The 24,149-nt window shown below is 46.0% G+C and overlaps 1 protein-coding gene across 24 annotated transcripts in view; it reads right to left on the reverse strand.

The window, feature by feature from the left end:
* MICAL3 (microtubule associated monooxygenase, calponin and LIM domain containing 3) overlaps positions 1 to 24,149 on the reverse strand; it is a 134,857-nt gene that overhangs the window by 20,292 nt on the left and 90,416 nt on the right. For 13 of the 24 annotated variants that reach the window (XM_088470556.1, XM_088470554.1, XM_088470574.1 and 10 more), the window contains 10 exons: positions 18,975 to 19,173; positions 16,474 to 16,694; positions 15,815 to 15,904; positions 13,005 to 13,157; positions 11,673 to 11,735; positions 5,801 to 5,902; positions 4,912 to 5,019; positions 4,552 to 4,709; positions 2,003 to 3,743; positions 1,383 to 1,477 (listed from right to left, as the gene is read on the reverse strand). In XM_088470556.1, coding sequence (XP_088326682.1) covers positions 1,383 to 1,477; positions 2,003 to 3,743; positions 4,552 to 4,709; positions 4,912 to 5,019; positions 5,801 to 5,902; positions 11,673 to 11,735; positions 13,005 to 13,157; positions 15,815 to 15,904; positions 16,474 to 16,694; positions 18,975 to 19,173 — 2,930 coding nt within the window. The remainder of the gene's footprint in view (positions 1 to 1,382; positions 1,478 to 2,002; positions 3,744 to 4,551; positions 4,710 to 4,911; positions 5,020 to 5,800; positions 5,903 to 11,672; positions 11,736 to 13,004; positions 13,158 to 15,814; positions 15,905 to 16,473; positions 16,695 to 18,974; positions 19,174 to 24,149) is intronic. The other 11 variants (XM_088470575.1, XM_088470566.1, XM_088470562.1 and 8 more) reach the window with 7 other exon arrangements.

A 24,149-nucleotide genomic window follows, 5' to 3' on the forward strand; every position in this document is an offset into this window, starting at 1 on the left:
TGACGTCTCACAGGCAGATTAATCCAGGTCACCGCATAACAGGGGTTCACCAACATGGCGACCAGTAAATTAGAGTCAAGCGGAGAGAATGTCTAAGACTGTTGGCAGCTCTGAGAAAACATTAAAGAAAAAATTGTCTGGAGCCTGAGAAATGATATGTAAAGGAGAAACACCACAGGTGATGCTAATTAGTTATATACCGGTGCCGGGGGGGGGGGGGTTAGGATTGGGGAGAGGGGGTTAGGTAGTGGTTAGGGAGGGTTAGTGGTAGGGATTCTGACCCCCGGGATCCCGAGCGCAGACATTTGTTACTGGTAGGATGACTGTGGTCAGCACAAACTTTCATGAGTGGGAATTACACATTTCTCAGGCGTGACAATAACAGAGTTAATAATACAACAAGCTGTGCTGGTGAAATGAGACGGATAAATGGGAATCACACGTCATCCACAGCAGCGAGGACAGGACACGGCGATGAGACGCTGACAGGCGATGTGTAGTTGGCAATGGGAAATCGTTAGGTGCTACTACGCTAAGCCACACTCGCCCTAATGGCAGCTACACTATTACAGCCAGCTACCAGGGGAAGTCGCCCGTATTCTATACACACACACACGTTACGCTCAGAGCAGCTGGGTGACGTGGACGTAAGAGGCGCGCAGGATGTGGCGGTGACTTTTTCAGGTGTCTCCATAAAGAACTAGCAGCCGGCAAAAGGCCTCCTGTGAGGTGGATGCCGTAGCAACGCCGGGCCCTCAGACAACCCTGCTGCGTTACGTGCCATGATATAGGAGCACCTAGTGCCCATTGTTTGAGCTGAAGCAACATTCACGAGAATGACGTTGGTCAATTCCCAGGGGACTAGTGACATCACAGTGACATCACTAAGGCAGCTTTAGCCGTTGGTATCCTGCGATGGCTCCTGTGTATAACGCGCAGGCTATACACAGTACGGGGGCAGATAGACTCAGCATTCTTAGGTACCACATTGCCCAGCTACTCAGGACGTGACACGATACCTCCTCTCTGTCCACTCGGAAGTCGGCGTAGCGCTGAGACACGGCAGCGGGAAATAAAGACACGAAAATATATACACACTACCCAACACAGTTCCAACATTCACTTCCCGAAATCCACACCGACCGAATTAATAACCAAGGCGCCAACTGGCACCACGGACACCGCTACGAGATCTTATTATACTGGACAGACGTGCGAATAATGTAACACGATCTATCTATCCGTGATACTGGTTAGCCCACGCTCTGCGGCACGCTTTGGAAGGGAAAAGCTGCCGCGATATGGGTCTAGCAAGGTACGTGTAGGCGTCACATGGGAGGAACGAAGTGGGCGGCGTTTTTTCACTAGACACGCGCGCTTACCTCCCGTTTGCACTTCTGCGAGGACTTTTCTAGGACGTCATCGCTGGACTGGTCAGAATCTTCTGAGAAACTCAAGTGGCGTCGGAGGGGAAGGTCTAGAGACATAACAGAGGGTATAAACCATCTCTACTGGGGTGTCTACACAGATGCGCCAATCTTCAGGTACTAGAGTACTATCCAGCCCACGGTGATTGGCCTTTACACGCATTAGGCAGTACTTGAATAAATTTAAAGCACAAACATTTTTTTACCCCAAAACACGTTGATAAACATGTACCTACTATTTGCCAACACGGATGTCACCGCCCTGAAGCTCTGTTATAAGCAGCCTTAACATCCTAACATAACATACTAATGTATCACTGTCTGAGTTAATCTATTCCTCAGTGTCAGGTGGGCTAAATGGACATAAAAAGCTCTCACATTACAATAACCTCCTATGGAGGTATTCACATGCTCAGGTTTATAATAATAATAATAATAGCATTAGGTCACAGAGGAAATGAATGATCACCCTAGGAATTGGTGGTGGAGACCTGTGGATCTGGCACTTGGGAGTGATGAAAACTAACTAACCCAACATCAGTATAGACAAATCCTCACCCTTGTACAACATTTACCTGCTCCTCGGACCACATTAGACACTGCGACTTTCCCCGAGTCCACCGTGGTGCTGCTCGATGGAGTGCTAGGAGAAGACTTTTCTTCTGCCAGCTTCTTCTTCTTCTCCTTCTTATACCCAGAGAAGACAGATTTCCACAGCGACTTGGGCTTCGTACCTTCTTCTAGCTTATCAGACAGGCGGCTCACTTCCCCCTTTGACTTTTTCTCTTTTTTCCTTGGGGAGAACAATGAAGGCCTCTTCTTGGGTTTACTTCCTGAACCTTCTGAGGAGGTGACAGAGCCATCAGGGGGAGAGAGAAAGAGTTCATTTGAGCTCTCTAGTCTGAGGGTGGGCGCCTCAGGCTGAAAACCAATCCGACTGGTCTCTCCTGGAAGATCAAAAGTTAGCTTGGTGGAAGAAGAACCTGGGGATGTTCTGGTGGATGGTCGAGTTTCCAGCTGCTTCATTTTATGAAGCTGTTGCGCCATGGCGTCTCTCAACGCCTGGCTTTTCACAGACTTCTCCCTAGCCCTCATCCTCTCCTCGGCCAACTCTTTGGCTTCTGGAGTCAATTGTGGAAGAGTCCTCTTTTTGTGGTGTCCTCTTTCCAAAGAAGACGGAATTTCCCCATTTTCCTTGGTCAGGGCCAGCCTATGGAGCTTTCCTCGACTGGTTGGTGGGGTGAAGAACCTCTCCTGGAGGCTAGAGTTCTCAGTCCTGTCATCATACGTATCTTCTACATCGTCTGCAAAAGGTATTTCATCCACACTCTCTACAAAGGACTTCCGAACCTCTTCCAATTTTGGTGTGGGTCGAGGAATTTCGGGGGATTTGACCTGTGTCTGGGCAGGTTGGAGGATCGATTCTGGACCATTCTGCCAGGAGGCCATACTTCTTCGGAGTGTAGCCGGTTCTTCTCCTTGTGGCGGCGGAGGAGGAGGGCTGGAGGGTGGTGTAAGCAAAGCGGAGTCTGAGGTGTTGAAGCTTTCACTGGCCACAGTTCGAGTATTTGAATTACTACCATTCAAACCTAGACCGGAACTAGTGGAAAGATCCTTCTTCTCGCCTTCTGAGCTCTTCAGCTCTTTCTCCATTGGCGAAATGGGAGTGAGTGGCGAGAGTAATTCAACGTCCAATCGGTTGAGATTTACTCTCTTGGGGGCCTGACGAGTTTTTAATGATGGAGACTTCAGCTCCTCCTGGGTGGTCCTAGACTCTTGAGTCCGTGAAACAGACTCCTCAATAGCAGGAAAATTGATCTCAGGCGTTCTGCTACGTTCAACCGGCGTCAGCCCAAGACTACGGCGGATCTCGGCACTTTTCATCCAAAACTCTTCTATCAGGTCAACGCGTTTTAAAGCCTCTTCTGAACTGGGGCTGGTCAACATTTCTGTCCTTGGCGTTTGGCCGGTAAATGGCAGTTTGGCCAAGGGGGTGGAAGTGATGACCGGGGATGGTTGCAGACATACTGGGGACTGGGCTGTGGTGGGAACAGTAACCTCTGTGGAAGGCAGTGGCTGAGAACAGATGGGGGAGGTTGGAGTCCTGAGAGGTTTAAGAGGTGGTAGGGATGGGGACTTCACCGGTGAAGCAGGGACAATGGCGTCTTGTGCAGAGATTGGCTGGGAGCAGACCGGTGAGAGGGGGGTCTGAGCTTTCGGTTCTAACGGAGTTGACGCTCTGCTGCCAGTCGGTAGAAGAAAAGGATCGGGGAAAAATCTCGGAGAGGTGAGTTCCTGCGGTGACAACAGCGAGACCTGCAGGACAAATATATCTGCTCAATACAGATCCCCTTATTTGCACGCAAGCATTCAGGACAAGTGCAATGTACATACCTTATATTTGGATTACAGGGACAAAACACTGGGAAAAATGGTTCGTTAAACATTTATGGTTTTGTAGGTTATTTGAAAATGAAGGTATTGTAATGGCAGATTGATATTCTATCCCACTATAGGCTACGGCTACACGTTATCGCAGCCCAATCATGTTTCTAAACACAGTTATAAAGAGAAATGAGATTATTAGTAAATGACGGGAGAAATTTTCCCAAGATCTTCGCTGTTTGCGAGTAAAGCCACAACGCAGGAGCCAGTGACGCTCTCACACCGGGAGTTCTGGGTGCACATTATCATCATTTCGGACCAGAATGTTTCCACTGGTTAAAGAAAAGTTCATCGGTCTCTATTATATGTATTCTTGGGCAGTATGTGAAATGTAAACGTGTATCGCGTTTGGAGTAGCGGGGCTCTATCATGGGGAAATTAGCAGTTATTGGTTTGCTGTAACATTTTTGGAATTATTTGATATTATTCTTACATTTAATTATCTATGCACGGAGATACAGCCATTAGGGGGCGCACATCCTCCGACCACGGTACAACCGCTGTGACAGCATCAAGTGCAGCAGATGCTCCTTTTAGATCTAGATTTCCCCCCGATGATAGGATCTGTAGTCCCACGCCTGGTCTTAGGACTGCCCCAAGACAAATAGCGCGGTACGGTGGCCGTTAATGGCTGAAATCAGACACGGTCGCAAATCTCACACACACACACAAAAATCACCTTCTCGCTCCTCGCTTTAGGGCTCCTGATCGGACATAAAACATCCGCTTCTGGGGTCACTGCTGCCGGGTTGGAATCCTTGTCGGTGCCTGCAAAACAGACAATCGCGGCATGAGCGTCCTCATCAAAGGCCGTCAAGGATTGGTTTATACATTTCACTAAAGAAAAAAAAAAAAAAAAAAAAGTGATGTTGGAAGTTACCGATCCCCTGAAAGCGCAACATGAAACGCGTGGATATAACAAAATTAACCCCAAACCCACCCCCCTCCTCAGTGGTTCACACTACGTCCCAGTAACAAGCGCCAAACGGAAGAGACGTTGTGTTTAGGGACGCTGAGTGACGAGTAGCAGGATACGTACGGCTCCGAACTGCAGACGCCGCGTCCGACCCCTCATCAAGTTCTAGCTTCAGTCTCCCCGACTGCTGTAGTCGCTCCTCCGCCTCGGCGTCCGACGGGATGTCGTCGTCTGATTACAGGATGGAGAAACATTGATCAGGTTAACGTGCCGGTGATTTAAGTTTCCTGCCTGACATTGTACAGATGCTTTCTTGGAGACCCAACGCTACCGTTCATTAAGCCAAACGCCTTCCAATGCATCTGTAGCAGAATGACCCAAGTACCCTGCGCCTATAAGATGGACTATCTCTGCGTTCTAACAATACGTTACATGACCTATACAGAGAACATACTGGACAGATGCACGAATCAGTTATTTTTCTTTACTGGCATCTCAGACAAATGAACGTACTTTGACTGAAAGCTTTGGACTTCACCCGAGAAGCTTGTTCTGACCATGTCATTGTATGTATCAGTGGTGCTGCAGAGCCCCCCTGTGGCAGAATGCAGTTACTGCCGGTTACTGACAAGACCGGAAAATGAAACCTATACATTGGGCCCGGTTCTGACCTGGAGGTATTTGCGGGCACATTTCCGTACAGCCGTGCAAGCCAACACGCTCCCTTATACCAAATGCAACATTCCGTGCATATAATGGAAAGAGTACACTGTCAATAAGCAATTGTGGCATCAATTGGTACGCAAATGTCTGGTCCGGCAAATGCGCAGTTGCCAATATCTCTTTATGGAGCATGCGCAGTAGACAGATATCGGCGAGATCCGAACGCCTCAGAATTAGGCCCTTAACGTGTTCACGCAGTCACTGAAGATATTTGCATAAGATTCACAATACAATGGTTACAGCCACCAGTATTTGCTCACTGACATCCCCAGGCACAGAGAACACGTACCGTCACCAAGATCTGCCGATGTGTCCCCATCACCACCTGCTTCAGCCTCAGCAACACCAGTGCCCAGCACCTCGGCTTCTGCCTCTTCATCCTCACATGCGGCTGAGGGAGGAGGGCGGGAGACGGGCAGCAGCGGGAACAGAGACCAAACATGGAGAAACGCGTGGAATTAGGAGAGAGGAGCAGGGTGAAGAGTACAAAGCACAGAGGATACAGAGTCACAGGAGACAGAGGAAAATAAAGTGAGGACAATCACACCCAGCAGACTCTGTGTGTTAGTTACACATGAACCATAGGTTCTGCAGTCAGCATTAGTCAGCTCGGCAGAAAAGCATTTGTCACCTTTTTCCTGCCAGGGGGTGCTCTGTAGGACAGTTCCTGGGATGTGTTACAATGTTTCTATGTTACGGTGTTATTACATTGCTCTATAGGACAGTTCCTGGGATGTGTTACAATGTTTCTATGCTACTGTGTTACACTGCTCTATAGGACAGTTCCTGTGATGTGTTACAATGTTTCTATGTTACGGTGTTGTTACACTGCTCTATAGGACAGGTCCTGGGATGTGTTACAATGTTTCTATGTTACGGTGTTACACTGCTCTATAGGACAGGTCCTGGGATGTGTTACATTGTTTCTGTTACTGTGTTGTTACACTGCTCTATAGGACAGGTCCTGTGATGTGTTACAATGTTTCTATGTTACGGTGTTACACTGCTCTATAGGACAGGTCCTGGGATGTGTTACATTGTTTCTATGTTACGGTGTTACACTGCTCTATAGGACAGGTCCTGGGATGTGTTACATTGTTTCTATGTTACGTTGTTGTTACACTGCTCTATAGGACAGGTCCTGGGATGTGTTACAATGTTTCTATGTTATGGTTTTGTTACACTGCTCTATAGGATAGTTCCTGTGATGCATTAATGTTCTATGTTACAGTGTTGTTACACTGCTCTATAGGACAGGTCCTGGGATGTGTTACAATGTTTCTATGTTACGGTGTTGTTACACTGCTCTATAGGACAGTTCCTGGGATGTGTTACAGTGTTTCTATGCTACTGTGTTGTTACACTGCTCTATAGGACAGTTCCTGTGATGCATTAATGTTTCTATGTTACGGTGTTACACTGCTCTATAGGACAGGTCCTGGGATGTGTTACAATGTTTCTATGTTACGTTGTTGTTACACTGCTCTATAGGACAGGTCCTGGGATGTGTTACAGTGTTTCTATGTTACGGTGTTGTTACACTGCTCTATAGGATAGTTCCTGTGATGCATTGATGTTCTATGTTACTGTGTTGTTACACTGCTCTATAGGATAGTTCCTGGGACGTGTTATAGTGTTTCTATGTTACAATGTTGTTATACTGCTCTATAGGACAGTTCCTGGGATGTGTTACAATGTTTCTATGTTACGGTGTTGTTACACTGCTCTATAGAATAGTTCCTGTGATGCATTGATGTTCTATGTTACTGTGTTGTTACACTGCTCTATAGGATAGTTCCTGGGACGTGTTATAGTGTTTCTATGTTACAATGTTGTTATACTGCTCTATAGGACAGTTCCTGGGATGTGTTACAATGTTTCTGTTACTGTGTTGTTACACTACTTTATAGGACAGTTCCTGGGATGTGTTACAATGTTTCTATTTACGATGTTGTTACACTGCTCTATAGGACAGGTCCTGGGATGTGTTACAATGTTTCTATGTTACGGTGTTGTTACACTGCTCTATAGAATAGTTCCTGTGATGCATTGATGTTCTATGTTACTGTGTTGTTACACTGCTCTATAGGATAGTTCCTGGGACGTGTTATAGTGTTTCTATGTTACAATGTTGTTATACTGCTCTATAGGACAGTTCCTGGGATGTGTTACAATGTTTCTATTTACGATGTTGTTACACTGCTCTATAGGACAGGTCCTGGGATGTGTTACAATGTTTCTATGCTACTGTGTTGTTACACTGCTCTATAGGATAGTTCCCGGGATGTGTTACAGTGTTTCTATGTTATGGTGTTGTTACACTTCTCTATAGGACAGTTCCTGAGATGTGTTACAATGTTTCAATGTTACTGTGTTGTTACACTGCTCTATAGGACAGTTCCTGTGATGTGTTACAATGTTTCTATGCTACTGTGTTGTTACATTACTTTATAGGACAGTTCCTGGGATGTGTTACAATGTTTCTATGTTACAGTGTTGTTACACTGCTCTATAGGACAGGTCCTGGGATGTGTTACAGTGTTTCTATGTTATGGTGTAGTTACACTGCTCTATAGGACAGTCCTGAGATGTGTTACAATGTTTCAATGTTACTGTGTTGTTACACTGCTCTATAGGACAGGTCCTGGGATGTGTTACAATGTTTCTATGTTACGGTGTTACACTGCTTTATAGTACAGTTGCTGGGATGTGTTATAGTGTTTCTATGTTACAATGTTGTTATACTGCTCTATAGGACAGTTCCTGTGATGTGTTACAATGTTTCTATGCTACTGTGTTGTTATATTACTTTATAGGACAGTTCCTGGGATGTGTTACAATGTTTCTATGTTACAGTGTTGTTACACTGCTCTATAGGACAGGTCCTGGGATGTGTTACAGTGTTTCTATGTTATGGTGTAGTTACACTTCTCTATAGGACAGGTCCTTGTATGTGTTACAATGTTTCTAAGTTAAGGTGTTGTTACACTACTCTATAGGACAGTTCCTGGGATGTGTTACAATTGTTCTATGTTACTGTGTTGTTACATTGCTCTATAGAACAGTTCCTGGGATGTGCTACAATGTTTCTGTGTTACGGTGTTACACTGCTTTATAGGACAGTTCCTGGGATGTGTTACAATGTTTCTAGGTTACGGTGTTGTTACACTGCTCTATAGGACAGTTCCTGTGATGCATTAATGTTTCTATGTTACGGTGTTGTTACACTGCTCTATAGGACAGTTCCTGGGATGTGTTACAATGTTTCTAGGTTACGGTGTTACACTGCTCTATAGGATAGTTCCTGAGATGTGTTACATTGTTTCTGTTACTGTGTTGTTACACTGCTCTATAGGACAGGTCCTGGAATGTGTTACAATGTTTCTATGTTACGGTGCTACACTGCTCTATAGGACAGGTCCTGGGATGTGTTACAATGTTTCTATGTTATGGTGTTGTTACACTGCTCTATAGGACAGTTCCTGTGATGCATTAATGTTTCTATGTTGCGGTGTTACACTGCTCTATAGGACAGGTCCTGGAATGTGTTACAGTGTTTCTATGTTACGGTGTTGTTACACTGCTCTATAGGACAGTTCCTGGGATGTGTTACAGTGTTTCTATGCTACTGTGTTGTTACACTGCTCTATAGGATAGTTCCTGGGATGTGTTACAGTGTTTCTATGTTACGGTGTTGTTACATTGCTCTATAGGACAGTTCCTGTGATGCATTAATGTTTCTATGTTGCGGTGTTACAATGCTCTATAGGACAGGTCCTGGGACGTGTTATAGTGTTTCTATGTTACAATGTTGTTATACTGCTCTATAGGACAGTTCCTGTGATGTGTTACAATGTTTCTATGTTACAGTGTTGTTACACTGCTCTATAGGACAGGTCCTGGGATGTGTTACAATGTTTCTATGTTACTGTGTTGTTACACTGCTCTATAGGACAGTTCCTGGGATGTGTTACAATGTTTCTATGTTATGGTGTAGTTACACTTCTCTATAGGACAGGTCCTGGGATGTGTTACAATGTTTCTAAGTTAAGGTGTTGTTACACTACTCTATAGGACAGTTCCTGGGATGTGTTACAATTGTTCTATGTTACTGTGTTGTTACACTGCTTTATAGGACAGTTCCTGGGATGTGTTACAATGTTTCTAGGTTACGGTGTTGTTACACTGCTCTATAGGACAGTTCCTGTGATGCATTAATGTTTCTATGTTACGGTGTTGTTACACTGCTCTATAGGACAGGTCCTGGGATGTGTTACAATGTTTCTATGTTACGGTGTTTTTACACTGCTCTATAGGACAGGTCCTGGGATGTGTTACAATGTTTCTATGTTACTGTGTTGTTACACTGCTCTATAGGACAGTTCCTGGGATGTGTTACAATGTTTCTATGTTACGGTGTTACACTGCTCTATAGGACAGTTCCTGGGATGTGTTACAATGTTTCTGTTACTGTGTTGTTACACTACTTTATAGGACAGTTCCTGGGATGTGTTACAATGTTTCTATTTACGATGTTGTTACACTGCTCTATAGGACAGTTCCTGGGATGTGTTACAGTGTTTCTAGGTTACGGTGTTACACTGCTCTATAAGGCAGGTCCTGGGATGTGTTACAATGTTTCTATGTTACGATGTTGTTACACTGCTCTATAGGACAGTTCCTGAGATGTGTTACAATGTTTCTATGTTACGGTGTTATTACATTGCGCTATATGACAGTTCCTGGGATGTGTTACAATGTTTCTATGTTGCGGTGTTACACTGCTTTATAGGACAGTTGCTGGGACGTGTTATAGTGTTTCTATGTTACAATGTTGTTACACTGCTCTATAGGACAGTTCCTGAGATGTGTTACAATGTTATTACATTGCTCTATATGACAGTTCCTGGGATGTGTCACAGTGTTTCTATGTTACGGTGTTATTACATTGCTCTATAGGACAGTTGCTGGGACGTGCTATAGTGTTTCTATGTTACAATGTTGTTATACTGCTCTATAGGACAATTCCTGAGATGTGTTACAATGTTTCTATGTTACAATGTTGTTACACTGCTCTCTAGGACAGTTCCTGTGATGCATTAATATTTCTATGTTACGGTGTTATTACACTGCTCTATAGGACAGTTCATGTGATGTGTTACAGTGTTTCATAGGACTTTATTAATGAGGTACTTATCTCTGAACAATGTGTGTCACTGCCCCTGCTGGCAGAAAGGAGGTAAAACATATAGTCTCATTAATCTTATTCCTGCCACAAGGGGGGGGGGGGGGGGGGGGGATAGGGGGTGACAAGACTGTGCAGCGATGTATCAAAGCCGCTCGGAGGGAGAGGCCAGTGATCTATTATTACATACTAGGTTAATTAGTTGTAGATTTAATTAACCACAAGAGGCACAGCATACAATCTGCTCATTCGAGAATAATAATCTTGCATCATCCACAAAACATACGTATAAAAGTCTCCTATGCTGGCAGCCATTACGGCGTTTGACGTGGGAGAGGACTGTGGGTTGCAGGGAGGTGGGACAATTTGGCTGTATACAAATGGCCCTTTTAGGCTCCAATAGGTTATGGGCCGTCAGTGAGAAGTTACATCAGGAAAAGTCTGACGTGTTACCATCAGCAAACCTGGCATTAAATTGTATTTTACTAGTAAAAGTCATTAGTGGAGAAGTAATGATCAATACAGACCCTAATGTCATCAATAATCCCGTCCACGATCTGGAAAATGAACGGCAAAGCTCATTCCTAATCATTTCAGGGTGCCCGAGAGGGGTGCCAGCTGCTCTGCCAGCCTGGGGCACATTAATAGCACTTTATAATGGAGAGAATACAATGTATAGGACTTTAGTAGTAACAGAATGTGTCTTAGGGAAGGTGACAAGGGACCATTCTTCAATCGTATAAACCACAAATATTGGGAAGGGGTGAAGTGTACCTCGTGCCACAGTGCACTGTGCCCACCTGTATTACCTCAATAGAACAGCGGGTACACATGCACGGCCCGTCTGGCGGAAGGTAAAGCTGACCATGCGTGGAGGGACAGAGTGCGCAGCACAAGTCGCAGAACGCACATGCAGAGCGCAGAGGCGGTGCAGCAGCGCAACCACAGAGACCCTCCCCCATCCTCCCCAATCTACCTCCAGATACGGACTCCAGCCACGCTCTTACAGGGTCATGGCGGCGGGAAGGGAGCTCGAGCGCTGCGACAGAAGGAACAACAAAGTAAGCATAAAATGGGAACGCAGCGGATCAGACCGCCATCTTTCTTACAAGCTCTGTCGGTAATGCGGTCAGTTTAGCTGTAGACACCGCTCCCATAAAGCTTACACGTTTCAGCAATTGTACGACGGCATGTGAGGGGCTTCCAGCGTTACTCATTACATGTACAGGTGATAGAACAGGGATAGAAAGTATAAGTAGGGATCATTTTGCACCCATCGATGTTATCTGTACTTAAGTAAGGGTCCGCTATGTCCTGACAGCAGGGAGCGGTCCCTCATAGCCGCAGCAGCGCTCAGGACAGAGCGTGACGCGTGTGACCGCAGACTCGGTCCTCCTAGCGGCCATGACACCCCCCCCATCTCTAAGTGTTTTAACAGGTGACACTTTAATACAGGTAAAGGTTGGGATCTTAGTGACCGGAATCAACCACTAGAGGGCAGCATAAAACGAGATGGTTTAGGATGCAGACTGTACATGTCCAGAATTCAGTCCCCTACAAACCCCCCGTGTATCTATTCAAACATTGAAAATGAAACCCCCACACGCTTTATCGCCATGAGGCCGCTAGAGAGACTTTCAGAGTTGTGGGAGAAAGGGTTAATGTCACCTGGAGAATATATATCCTCTTATATGTAGCCTAACACGCTTAAATATGTGCATAGCATGATCTTTCCAAAAACAGCTTCAGTGTGAATCTAACGGACTCTCCAGGTTCAATAATAAGGGTCTCCTGGCTGATGGAGCTTGCTGGGACTCTTAGTTCCACAGCTGGTTGCCGAACTCTGCTGTAGATACCCTGGTTTGTTACTTAAGCCTTTATTGGTGAACATTTCCTGATAAAAAGGTACATAAGAAAACAACGACATTTTTCTAAAAGGTCCAACTTACACTGACCGTACCTGCGGGCATTTGCTCGTATAAAATTTAAACAAAAAATAAAATTTTAAAAACCTAGTAAAAATTCTTCTAAAATATAATTTTTTTTTTTTCGTATTATCCAGGAAGATGGAAACCAATGATTACATCAGGCTTTACATACAGATAAACTCAGACAATCATAGAAATAGTTTGACAGGCAGCAAACTTTCCACCAGAAATACAGTTCATGAAACACTAACTTTTCCCCACAATAATTCTTCCCAGGTGGAGGGGAGGGAGGGTTCTAGGACCCAGGTGCACAGGAAGGAGGGAGGACAACTGAAGCATTCCCTCTGCACACTGAGCACCCCGCCAGCAGGGGGCATTACCTTTGGAAGGTGAAGACGTGCCCAGCTCTTCCCCCTCTGCATTAATCCCTTCCTGCTCTTCGTGAACTCTATGAACATGTGTCCAGTGGACATCGGCCTTAATCTCCATGGGATCCAGGGGCGACAGGGTTTGCCGCAGTCTGAGGTTCCCGGCTGTCGAGGGGCCGCGGGGCGAGGGAAGATGTAGAGGACAGACAACAAGGACAGGGAGATATAGGACAGAAATAGGAGACCTACAGTTATACAGAGACAGAAGCCAGGTTCAGAAAGACGCCATATCTTGTTAGGTTAAAAGCGCAGCAGTCTAAGAGTTAATTGGCGCCAGGATATAGAGTAGCCCCTCCCCCTACATCCCCCCCATCCCCTTATCATTTATTCTATAACTCGTAGCACTCAGGCTGGTGTGAAACTGCTACATGGCATGCTGTGCCGGTGGAGGCTGGTAGGGCATGCTTAGACTTGTAGTTCCACAACAGTTGGAGAGCTAGTTTCCCCCTTCTGTTCTACAGTTATATATGGCTATATGGGTAGCAGCCGCAGTTTTATGAGACATCCATATATATCTTACTATAGAGTCTATAAGAGGAGACAAAATATTTCATAGGCAAGATTAAATGTACCAAACTTACGGGACGTCCATCTATCTCATGGTCTAGCACAGCCGCTAAGTATTAAATAAGCAGATTTCGGCCACACTCCCAGCAATAAACACATGCATCACGGTCGGCTGTTATCAGGGTGTTAGCACTGGACGCAAACAGGACAGCTTATATAATGACGCGACGCGGAAAGCGAAACGCGACGTCACCTACAGCAGCCAATCCCAGAGGAACTTTCATTAGCCCGACTTGCAGTGGGCGGATCCCAGCTGACATCTGAGTGACGGCTATGGGGTTTTGCCACATCTGGCGCTTTCAGCACCGGGTTATTCGATAAGGTCTTGGGGGAAGGGTCCACAGTTTCTCTACTGCCCAATAACAAAAAAAAGGCGCAATCCAGACAATTCTCATCCGTTTCTTGTACAGGACCCCCATTACTGCGAGATTAACCTGCGCTCACAGGCTTTGCGACCGCTGGCGCAGCTACGTAATCTCTATATTCTCCACTTATTGGCGGTATAACAACCACGTATGAGGCACTATTTACCGTATCCAAAGACACTATCTGTACTTCTGCCCAAACACGTTACTGTACATTACAGCAGGAGATCTAGAAGGAAATCTTAATAGAGGTCTTTCATCTGAGCCATGGGCAATCGCCTTAGCAATAATTGGGACATGAGTAATCACTTAGGCAATATTGGGACTGCCTGTCGTTCGGGCCATGGGTAGTCACCTTGGCGGTAATTGGGCCTGCCTTTCCTATGGGCCATGGGCAATCGCCTTGCCGGTAGTCAGGACTGCCATTCCATTAGCTCATGGGCAAATGCCTCGGTGGCAGTCGGGCCTGCCTTTCCATTAGGCCATGGGCAATTGCATTGGCAGTAGTCGGGCCTGCCTTTCCATTAGGCCATGGGCAATTGCATTGGCAGTAGTCGGGCCTGCCTTTCCATTAGGCCATGGGCAATTGCCTTGGCGGTAGTTGGGCCTGCCTTTCCATTAGGTCATGGGCATTTGCCTTGCCGGTAGTTGGGCCTGCCTTTCCACTAGGCCATGGGCAATTGCCTTGCCAGTAGTCAGGCCTGCCTTTCCATTAGGCCATGGGCAATTGCCTTGCCGGCAGTCAGGCCTGCCTTTCCATTAGCTCATGGGCAATTGCCTTGGCGGTAGTCGGGCCTGCCTTATCTTTGGCCCATGATCCAATGTCTTGACGGGAAATAAGGCCTGACTGTCTTGGGACATGGGCAATCGCTTGGCAGTAAATCAGGCCTGACTTTGCTTTGGGACATGGGCAATCACCCTAGCGGTAATTGGGCCTGCCTTTCATTTGGGTCATTGGCGGTAGTTGGCTTGCCTATTCTATGGGCCATGGAGAATCGCTTTGGCAGTAATTGTATTGGTCTTTCCTTTGGGTCATGGGCTATCATCTTGGCAGTAGTCGTGGCATGTCTCATGGGCAATCGCTTGGCAGTAAACCAAGCAGTCTTTGCTTTGTGCCATGGATAATCCTTTACGGGAGCTATCATTTAACACTGGGCAGAACTGGGATACAAAATAAATAAAAATGAGCAAAGTCTGATTGCACCTTTATAAATGTAGCAGGATCTAGTGTGTATAAAACGCATTGCTTGAGGCCATTGTATCATGCAGAGCGCGCAGTTTGTGCTTGGGTGAGTGGAGGCTGCCAGCATTGTCTACCTGAAGTTAACGCAAACCCTTCCATAACGTTAGACCCAATATTCCTCTACCCCCCCCCCCTCCTGCTGAGATGATAAAAGGGAATCCAAAACTAGCGCTGGAATTTGCCCATGCAGGTAGCTCCCACGTAGCTGGCACCAGTATCTCATGCACTCAGATAGGTCTTACACCACTGAGAGCCGAACGTCCACTCATTTCATTCCTAACCAAGGAACAATGACGGCGGTTCTGTCTGGAAGGGTCCAGGCACATTAAATGCCTGCTGATAAATGTGAGGCGACAGCCAATATCTATCATATAGGGCAAAATTATAGGACATCTCCATAGTGCAAAAAAGTTGCCCTCATCAAATCTACCATTAGTCCCTCTTAATACACAAAGCCCTTCTTAATCTGTACCAGTCTGGGGCTGCGTCCCCCCGTGCGCTCAGTGGTGTAGGAATTATCCCAGGGGTTAGTATTCCTTGTCGGGGGAGGAGCAGTACAGAGCGGGGGGGCCGCAGCGGCCGGATACCTTTAAATGAACCAACTGTGTCTTCATCAGAGATACGCTGTAGCCACAGCCCCTGCTGGAGTTCCTGCTCCCAGGGGCAATACTCACCCTCTGTACGAGCCCCCCACCCCAGAGAGAGAGAGAGAGACACAAAGAGAGAGAGGGACAGAGAGGCAGAGATGAGAGTGAAGTATTAATGTAAGGAGGAGAAAGTCATGAAGTCAAATTCCTCGCACTCCCGCCCATACAGGGAACGGGGAACCGGGACAGCCGGAGATCCGTGTTACAGGGACAACCTCCTAATACAGGTCTGTGACTTACTACTTATCACATGTCTGCAGCGCAAAGGGGCTCATTGTGACAATGTAAAGAATTATCATATATATCTGCATTTATTGCCATAAACCAGGCAGGAATTACATGTCGGCAATCTGGGCATTAGCCTAGGGGCATGTGAGGAGGGGGCAGCACAGTAGAGCTCCATGTAAGGCATCCCAGGGACAAAAGCTAAATGCCGTTCCTACAGACGGCGTTAGGGCTGGTTGCCATCACTTAGCATGGCGGCCATCAGAATGAGGCCCATCAATTCACTCTTAGCGAGGTCACTGGTTCCGCCCACACGCAGTGATGGCAGCTATGTTGTAAGTAACGAGGGGACAATACAACTGAACAAGTTTTACCTTCACTGGATCCTTCCTCATCGTCTTCCTCCTCCTCTTCTTCATCCTCCTCTTCTTCTTCCTCGCTATCACCCACCTCCAGTGCTTCCTCTCCAGCCCCCTCCCCCGCACTGTGCCCCTTTAATTTGGCATGAATCTTCACAGCCTCCTTCCAGGGCACCCCCCCAAGATCTGAGGGTGGGGGCTGCTCCTCGTCCTCCTCCATCTCAGACTCCGAGCTGCTGTACAGGGAGAGAGCAGTAAGAACGCGTCAGGTACTCAGAATGTATAACTGTCCTCTGCAGCCAAGGGGCCGAGACACGGGGAGCGACGTCCAGCCAAATAACCATTAGTAACACAGTCATGTACTCAGAATGTATAACTGTCCCCAGCAGCCAAGGGGCCGAGGCACGGGGAGGGGCGTCCAGCCATATAACCATTAGTAACAACACAGACAGGTACTCAGAATGTATAACTGTCCCCTGCAGCCAAGGGACCGAGGCACGGGGAGGGGCGTCCAGCCATATAACCATTAGTAACAACACAGACAGGTACTCAGAATGTATAACTGTCCCCTGCAGCCAAGGGACCGAGCCACGGGGAGCGACGTCCAGCCAAATAACCATTAGTAACAACACAGTCAGGTACTCAGAATGTATAACTGTCCCCTGCAGCCAAGGGACAGAGACACGGGGAGGGGCATCCAGCCAAATAACCATTAGTAACACCACAGACAGGTACTCAGAATGTATAACTGTCCCCTGCAGCCAAAGGGCCGAGGCACGGGGAGGGGCGTCCAGCCAAATAACCATTAGTAACAGCACAGTCAGGTACTCAGAATGTATAACTGTCCCCTGCAGCCAAAGGGCCGAGGCACGGGGAGGGGCGTCCAGCCAAATAACCATTAGTAACAGCACAGTCAGGTACTCAGAATGTATAACTGTCCCCTGCAGCCAAAGGGCCGAGGCACGGGGAGGGGCGTCCAGCCAAATAACCATTAGTAACAACACAGTCAGGTACTCAGAATGTATAACTGTCCTCTGCAGCCAAGGGGCCGAGGCACGGGGAGGGGCGTCCAGCCATATAACCATTAGTAACAACACAGTCAGGTACTCAGAATGTATAACTGTCCCCTGCAGCCAAAGGGCCGAGGCACGGGGAGGGGCGTCCAGCCAAATAACCATTAGTAACAACACAGTCAGATAAGGTCATTAAGGAATTAGGGAACTTGTCTTCCAGGTTCTGCAACAATGGAAAAAGTTAAAGTTTATATTCCCAGCAGGGAGACAGCTGTACTCTCTATAGAGCTCATCAGGGCAAGACAGAGATCCCGGGACCCTGCAGACTTGGAGCCAGATTCACTACGGAATGCAACTGCGAACGAAATAGCGATTACTGCAGTTCAACGGCGATAGTATGCTAATTAATTACGATCGAAATGCCATACGCAGCACTACATAAGGACGCACACTTTACCTTACACACATCCATAATGTTTAGCAAGACTGAGAAACCATCGGTAAAAGTGAGTACCATAGCAGCCTGACGCACACTTACACAGGCTCTGACCTTGCTCAGAAATTGCTAACTTAAGTGCACGCTATCAGGCCTCAGGCTGCGTAGGGCATCGCAGTGGATAATTCATGCACGTCCCTGCAACGGCGTTCAAACGCACTGGCACGCCTGCGTTCGTCTGACCCCCACCCACAAACTGCACTTCTTGTCAATTACTCTGCTCAGTCCTGATCGCAATAACTAGTTTGCGCACTGCGATGTATACGCAGTATACAACTATCGGCTGATTTCGCACGTAACCGCCGTTGCGTACAGTAGTGAATCAAGCCCTTCGTAAATGTGGAATAGGTCATCATGGATTAAGAGTTATTCTACAGCTATATCAGAAAGAGCAAATACATTGAAAACACACAAAAAAGTGCTCAGTCTGTCGGCCAATGACTGAAACCCTTACATTTAGGATCGTGGCATATAAGGGCAGCGCGACCGGTGTATAAAAGTAGTAACGCAAGCGTACACAATACATAGATCACATCATAAATCACTTTCTCACGGTCGCATAATATAATTATAGCGATGGACATTTGTACAGTACGGACATGACGTATTACAGCCATAGGGATCAGTGTTCTGAATGACGTATTACAGCCATAGGGATCAGTATTCTGAATGACGTATTACAGCCATAGGGATCAGTGTTCTGAATGAAGTATTACAGCCATAGGGATCAGTATTCTGAATGACGTATTACAGCCATAGGGATCAGTGTTCTGAATGAAGTATTACAGCCATAGGGATCAGGGTTCTGAATGACGTATTACAGCCATAGGGATCAGTGTTCTAATACACCAGATATCTTTTAAAGGGACCTGATCTTGAAACAGGAGAACTACGCGGATGGGGTGTAATACCACCACACAGCCAGTAGACAGCGCTGTGTTCTCTGGTCTGAGATACACAGATCCTCCTCCTAATACTGTAGATCCTTCCCCCAGCCCCGCGGTTACCTGCTGCCGACCTCCTCCTCCTCTTCTCCGCCTTTATCTAGCAGGCTGCTCAGGTTGTGCTCCGCCAGCGTCTCCTCGGGTACCTCCTCCAGCTCCTCGCGCTGCATCGACACCCGGTAGTTCTCCAGCTCGATGCGCTCAGGGGTGGCTCGCAATCTCTTGGCCGCGCTGTGATCCTCCACGCCATTCATGCTGGGGCCTAGAACACAACACGACAGCGCTGCATGAGTACCTGGAGGATTAGAGTGCAAGCTCTGGGGAGCAATAGCTGTCCTCCATTGCTCCAAGCGTCTGATATCGAACTAGATTTTTAAATCTACTATACTTTTTTTTTTTCCCCTGAGTTTTCCTAACATTTCTTGTATAAAATCTAAGCTCAGACTGAAATTGGTCCCTCGTTGTGAGGGACGATTATTTGTGTCTAAGCCGAGATACTCCTATTGCCGAGCGTCACCCGGTACCATGAACACCACCGTCATTCAGAAAGTGGTTATGTTTTTCTTTCAGGCTTCAGGTATAGGGGGCGCTGTAGTCAATCGAAAACTATAAATCTTCTGTAGAAAGCTTTTTGCCCTATATATAAAACATAGCCCTACAATAATTGTGCTCTGCCCTTGTGCTATCCCAATTTAAGGGCAAACTGATAGCGTATATAAATGGGGAGGCTGACACTAAGGGGTGTGAAAAGACTTTTACTTTCTATTAAGAAACCTTTCCATTCATTTGCACAAACTTCCCAACTGCCCGTGTATCACGTGACAGCGTTTGGATTGTGTTTAAGGACCTGGCGTCCCACCATGTTCCCCTGAGCCACCACTCAGCCTGTATGCACCCAAATGTCAGGCCCCGCCTACTTGATGGGGTTATTTTTAACACAATTGCGCAGAGGACGTTACAGATGACAGAGAAAGCAAAACAAAAAGCACACTTAGAAGTGAGGGCCTGGTCGCGTTACTTTATAATACACAGACTCAGATGGGACAGACACTAACACTTTTCCTAGGAGTTTTGGCCAATAATGTCCACTAGATGCAGTCCAGGGTCCTTTAATAGACAAAAATCCTCCTTCGCCTCACTGCTGCCCTCTACTGGTTGAGCCAGATTTCCCGGCATTATGACAATCAGGGCACAGTAATCACTGTCCTAACCTGTTACACGAGGGGTTATGGTCGCAGATTGTAGACTATGCGGAATGACAAGATGGGACGTTACAGGAGACAGAGGAGAACGTGACCAAGTGTCAGGGCCGGGAAGACAGTATTTTAAAAATATTATACTTTGTACAACGTAGGGTGATGGATTATAGGGAGGTCCCATGTCTCTGGCTATCTATATGGTGGTTATGTGTAGTAGATTACATATTAAAAAAAGGGCAGAGAGTTAATAACGTGTTTTCTACAACCTACGTCATTTAGGTGGTAAAAATAAATAAAAAATAACTCAGAAAACAGCAAAAAAATTTAAGTTTTAATTTATTAACGTAAAAAGTGCCAAACAAGAGAAAACAAAAACATTACAGAGTATGACAAAGGAACAAGCAAGAGGTACTGAGAAACACAGGGACACAGGTACAAACAGGTACAGGCGACGGGGTCTCCGCCCTAACGTAACCCACCTCCTTCACGGACAGGACGTGGGCGGCCCGTGGAATCTGCGCGGGCAGCCATGCAATTACTACATACATAGTCCTCTCCTCGTTAGTCCTACATGGAGCATACGCGTGCAGGAGAAGCAGATGTCCTACAGGGGGCACTATACCACATACAGTGTAATATCTGGCCTATGCATGTGGCATGGTAGGTCAGGAGTGACTGTGTGAATAGTGACTGTACAGGGAGACTAAACCGTTATCACTGCAGGCAGAGGAGAGCAGACACTGAACACCACAAAATACATTGACAGAATAATTGGCAGTGGAAATAAAGAATTAAAAACAAAAGTAGATCTCTCGTGGTTTTCAGTGAACACTAAAGCGAGGCCTAGGACAGATCTGGCTCAGGAATCTATGACAAGATATGGGGTTTATTACACTACGTCTGCAATGGGCAGCCATTTTGTGAGCAGAACCTATATTTATGAGCACAGATCAGACGGAGATGGCAGCCTATCCATTTACTAGGAGTTAGTGACATCACTGAGAATGCAGCCAATAGATTCACTCGGAGCCAGTGACATCACTAAGAATACAGCCTATCCAGTCACTAGTAGCCAGTGACATCACTGAGAATACAGCCTATCCAGTCACTAGTAGCCAGTGACATCACTGAGAATACAGCCTAGCCAGTGACATCACTAATACAGCCTCTATCCAGTCACTAGTAGCCAGTGACATCACTAAGAATACAGCCTATCCAGTCACTAGTAGCCAGTGACATCACTGAGAATACAGCCTATCCAGTCACTAGTAGCCAGTGACATCACTAAGAAACCAGCCTATCCAGTCACTAGTAGCCAGTAACATCACTGAGAATACAACCTATCCAGTCACTAGTAGCCAGTGACATCACTGAGAATACAGCCTTATCCAGTCACTAGTAGCCAGTGACATCACTGAGAATACAGCCTATCCATTCACTAGTAGCCAGTGACATCACTGAGAATACAGCCTTATCCAGTCACTAGTAGCCAGTGACATCACTGAGAATACAGCCTATCCATTCACTAGTAGCCAGTGACATCACTGAGAATACAGCCTTATCCAGTCACTAGTAGCCAGTGACATCACTGGGAATACAGCCTATCCAGTCACTAGTAGCCAGTGACATCACTGAGAATACAGCCTTATCCAGTCACTAGTAGCCAGTGACATCACTGAGAATACAGCCTATCCATTCACTAGTAGCCAGTGACATCACTGAGAATACAGCCTTATCCAGTCACTAGTAGCCAGTGACATCACTGGGAATACAGCCTATCCAGTCACTAGTAGCCAGTGACATCGGTGAGACACTACGGTGACAAAGTGAAGCTACTGCCTCCTAGTGAATGTATAGACTCCAGGCTCAGGATTGTCGGTTCATGTCACAAAATGGCCGCTCCCGGGAACAAAAAGCCATTTTCTCTCAGTGATAAATTTTTAAAAGTTGTTAAAATTAACAAGAGCCATATACAGCTATTTGGATCTACGCCATAAATCTCACACCGCTCACTCAAATGTCAAAGGCCGATAATATCTATTTATCTCTCTACCAAACAGAGCCTGACTAACACTATATAACTCTCCAACAATAACCTGTGTTACAATGAACCACAGGAACAATTCCGAACGTAAAAGCAAAGTATACTAAAATGAGATGGATAGCACTGTGCCGTGTCCCCTGTACGCCATTCAGCTCACATAATATACAAGGAAATTGTGACCTTAAAACACACCCAAAATATTTATTTATAATTAACACACAGATAACCGGGACAATTCACTTGTACGCGTTACCCATGTCCCCCCCCCACACACATATGATTTAGGTCTCACAATATGGCCTAAGCGACTATAACATAAAGCAATATAAATCATCATACGTCAGTATAAGTACAACTATAACCTATATTCCAGTTATCTCTGTATATGGACAATGACGTTCCACAATAACCCGCACGGTACCACGTTATAACTAAAGCAGCTTAAAAGTACAGTGCAACAACATAATACTAGACTGTGCAGCCATCAGAACGTCCAACAGCGTAAGCGGAATTCCCGATGGCTTTCTGCGCAGAGTTGCGCATCGTATTCAAGCGTATTCGCAGCAAAGCGATCTACAATCATAATTGTCCATTCGTCTCCGTTTTGAAACGTTTGTTGACACATGAAACACCTGTAAACCCGGCGTGTCGGTTACTGACTGTAACGGATACAAACATGTCGCCACCTACAGCGGAAAGACGGCAGCGATTTACCACAATTGTTAAAGTAGCACTGAAGATAAATATTCTCTTTAATGTAAAAAAAAAAAAAGTGTTCAAAGTGATTAAATACAGCAAAAAATATATATATAACACTGCGCGTATTGCGTCCTGTGCTTGCCCAACGTGACCCGCAGAATAAACAACACACGTGCGGTGTAATACTGCCGAGCGTCTCCTGTACTCACATCCTAATGCAATAAGCGAATATAAATAATATATTTACATTTGTCTTATACTAACAGGAATAACGCTGACACCCATCCAGCCAACTCAGCTGAGAAATCAGTGTCCTTTAAAGTGAATTATTTGCCTATTTTCCCTGTGTGGCAATAGTGTTGTGAATAAGCATCCTTTATTCTAGGAGTGGTAGGGAGCGTGGACTGCGCATTACGAGACACTGAACCCCAACGCTGACAAACGTAAGGACTAGTCCCAACGATACGGATATACTAGAAATGACTTTACGCAGACCTATAGTCCTAACTCTGTACCGATACAGCTAAATATACAGAGGATCATTATACTATTTCTTAGTGTAAAACATAACCTGTAATAAAAAATATAGAACTCAGTGCGCAAAAATATAGAATGTCAAAATATCCGCTGGAAAATTGACCCAAAAAAGCCATCGGAGGGAATCGGGATACTGTATACTAATCATTATGACCTGCATTACAAAGAATAGTTATTTAATATCAAGTATAAAACTAAAAATGTGCAACTTACTCAGACATACTACAAAACAAAGAGATACATACATAAATTTATACTATTTAAAAAAATAGTTTTTAACATCAACCTATAACACCGACAGGAACAGAACAAGATTAAAAAGCACATTATGTACACAGTGCACCCTAATTCGGAAACAAAATGGCGTCATGAGAAAGCGATTGTAGTTTTTGGTAAACTGACAATGTGGCAGGAAAAGGAAAACCAAGCGTAACCATGACCTACATACAACGGAGGCAGCCATATTGCAGGCTGCACCCTGGAAGATGCCTCAGTGGCGTCACTGCTTTCTGTGTAATGCAAAAGGCTTCACATTGGTTCAGGCTACAAGATGGCTGACCCCAGGTGACATATGCAGTATGAATGCCGGGGGGCAACTACAGAGGGCTGGTAGACCGGCTGTAGCAGTGGAAGAATTACATATCCATATTGTTTCCAGTCTGCGGACCTCAGGGTGCAGAAGACCAGGGGAACTCCCCCAATATCTGCCCCAGAATTTCAGACTGGACATAGAGAAATGGAAGCCCAAACACCGTCAGC

This window comes from Taudactylus pleione, unplaced genomic scaffold, assembly GCF_031769625.1.
Source record: "Taudactylus pleione unplaced genomic scaffold, aTauple2 ptg000101l, whole genome shotgun sequence".
NCBI lineage: Eukaryota > Metazoa > Chordata > Amphibia > Anura > Myobatrachidae > Taudactylus > Taudactylus pleione.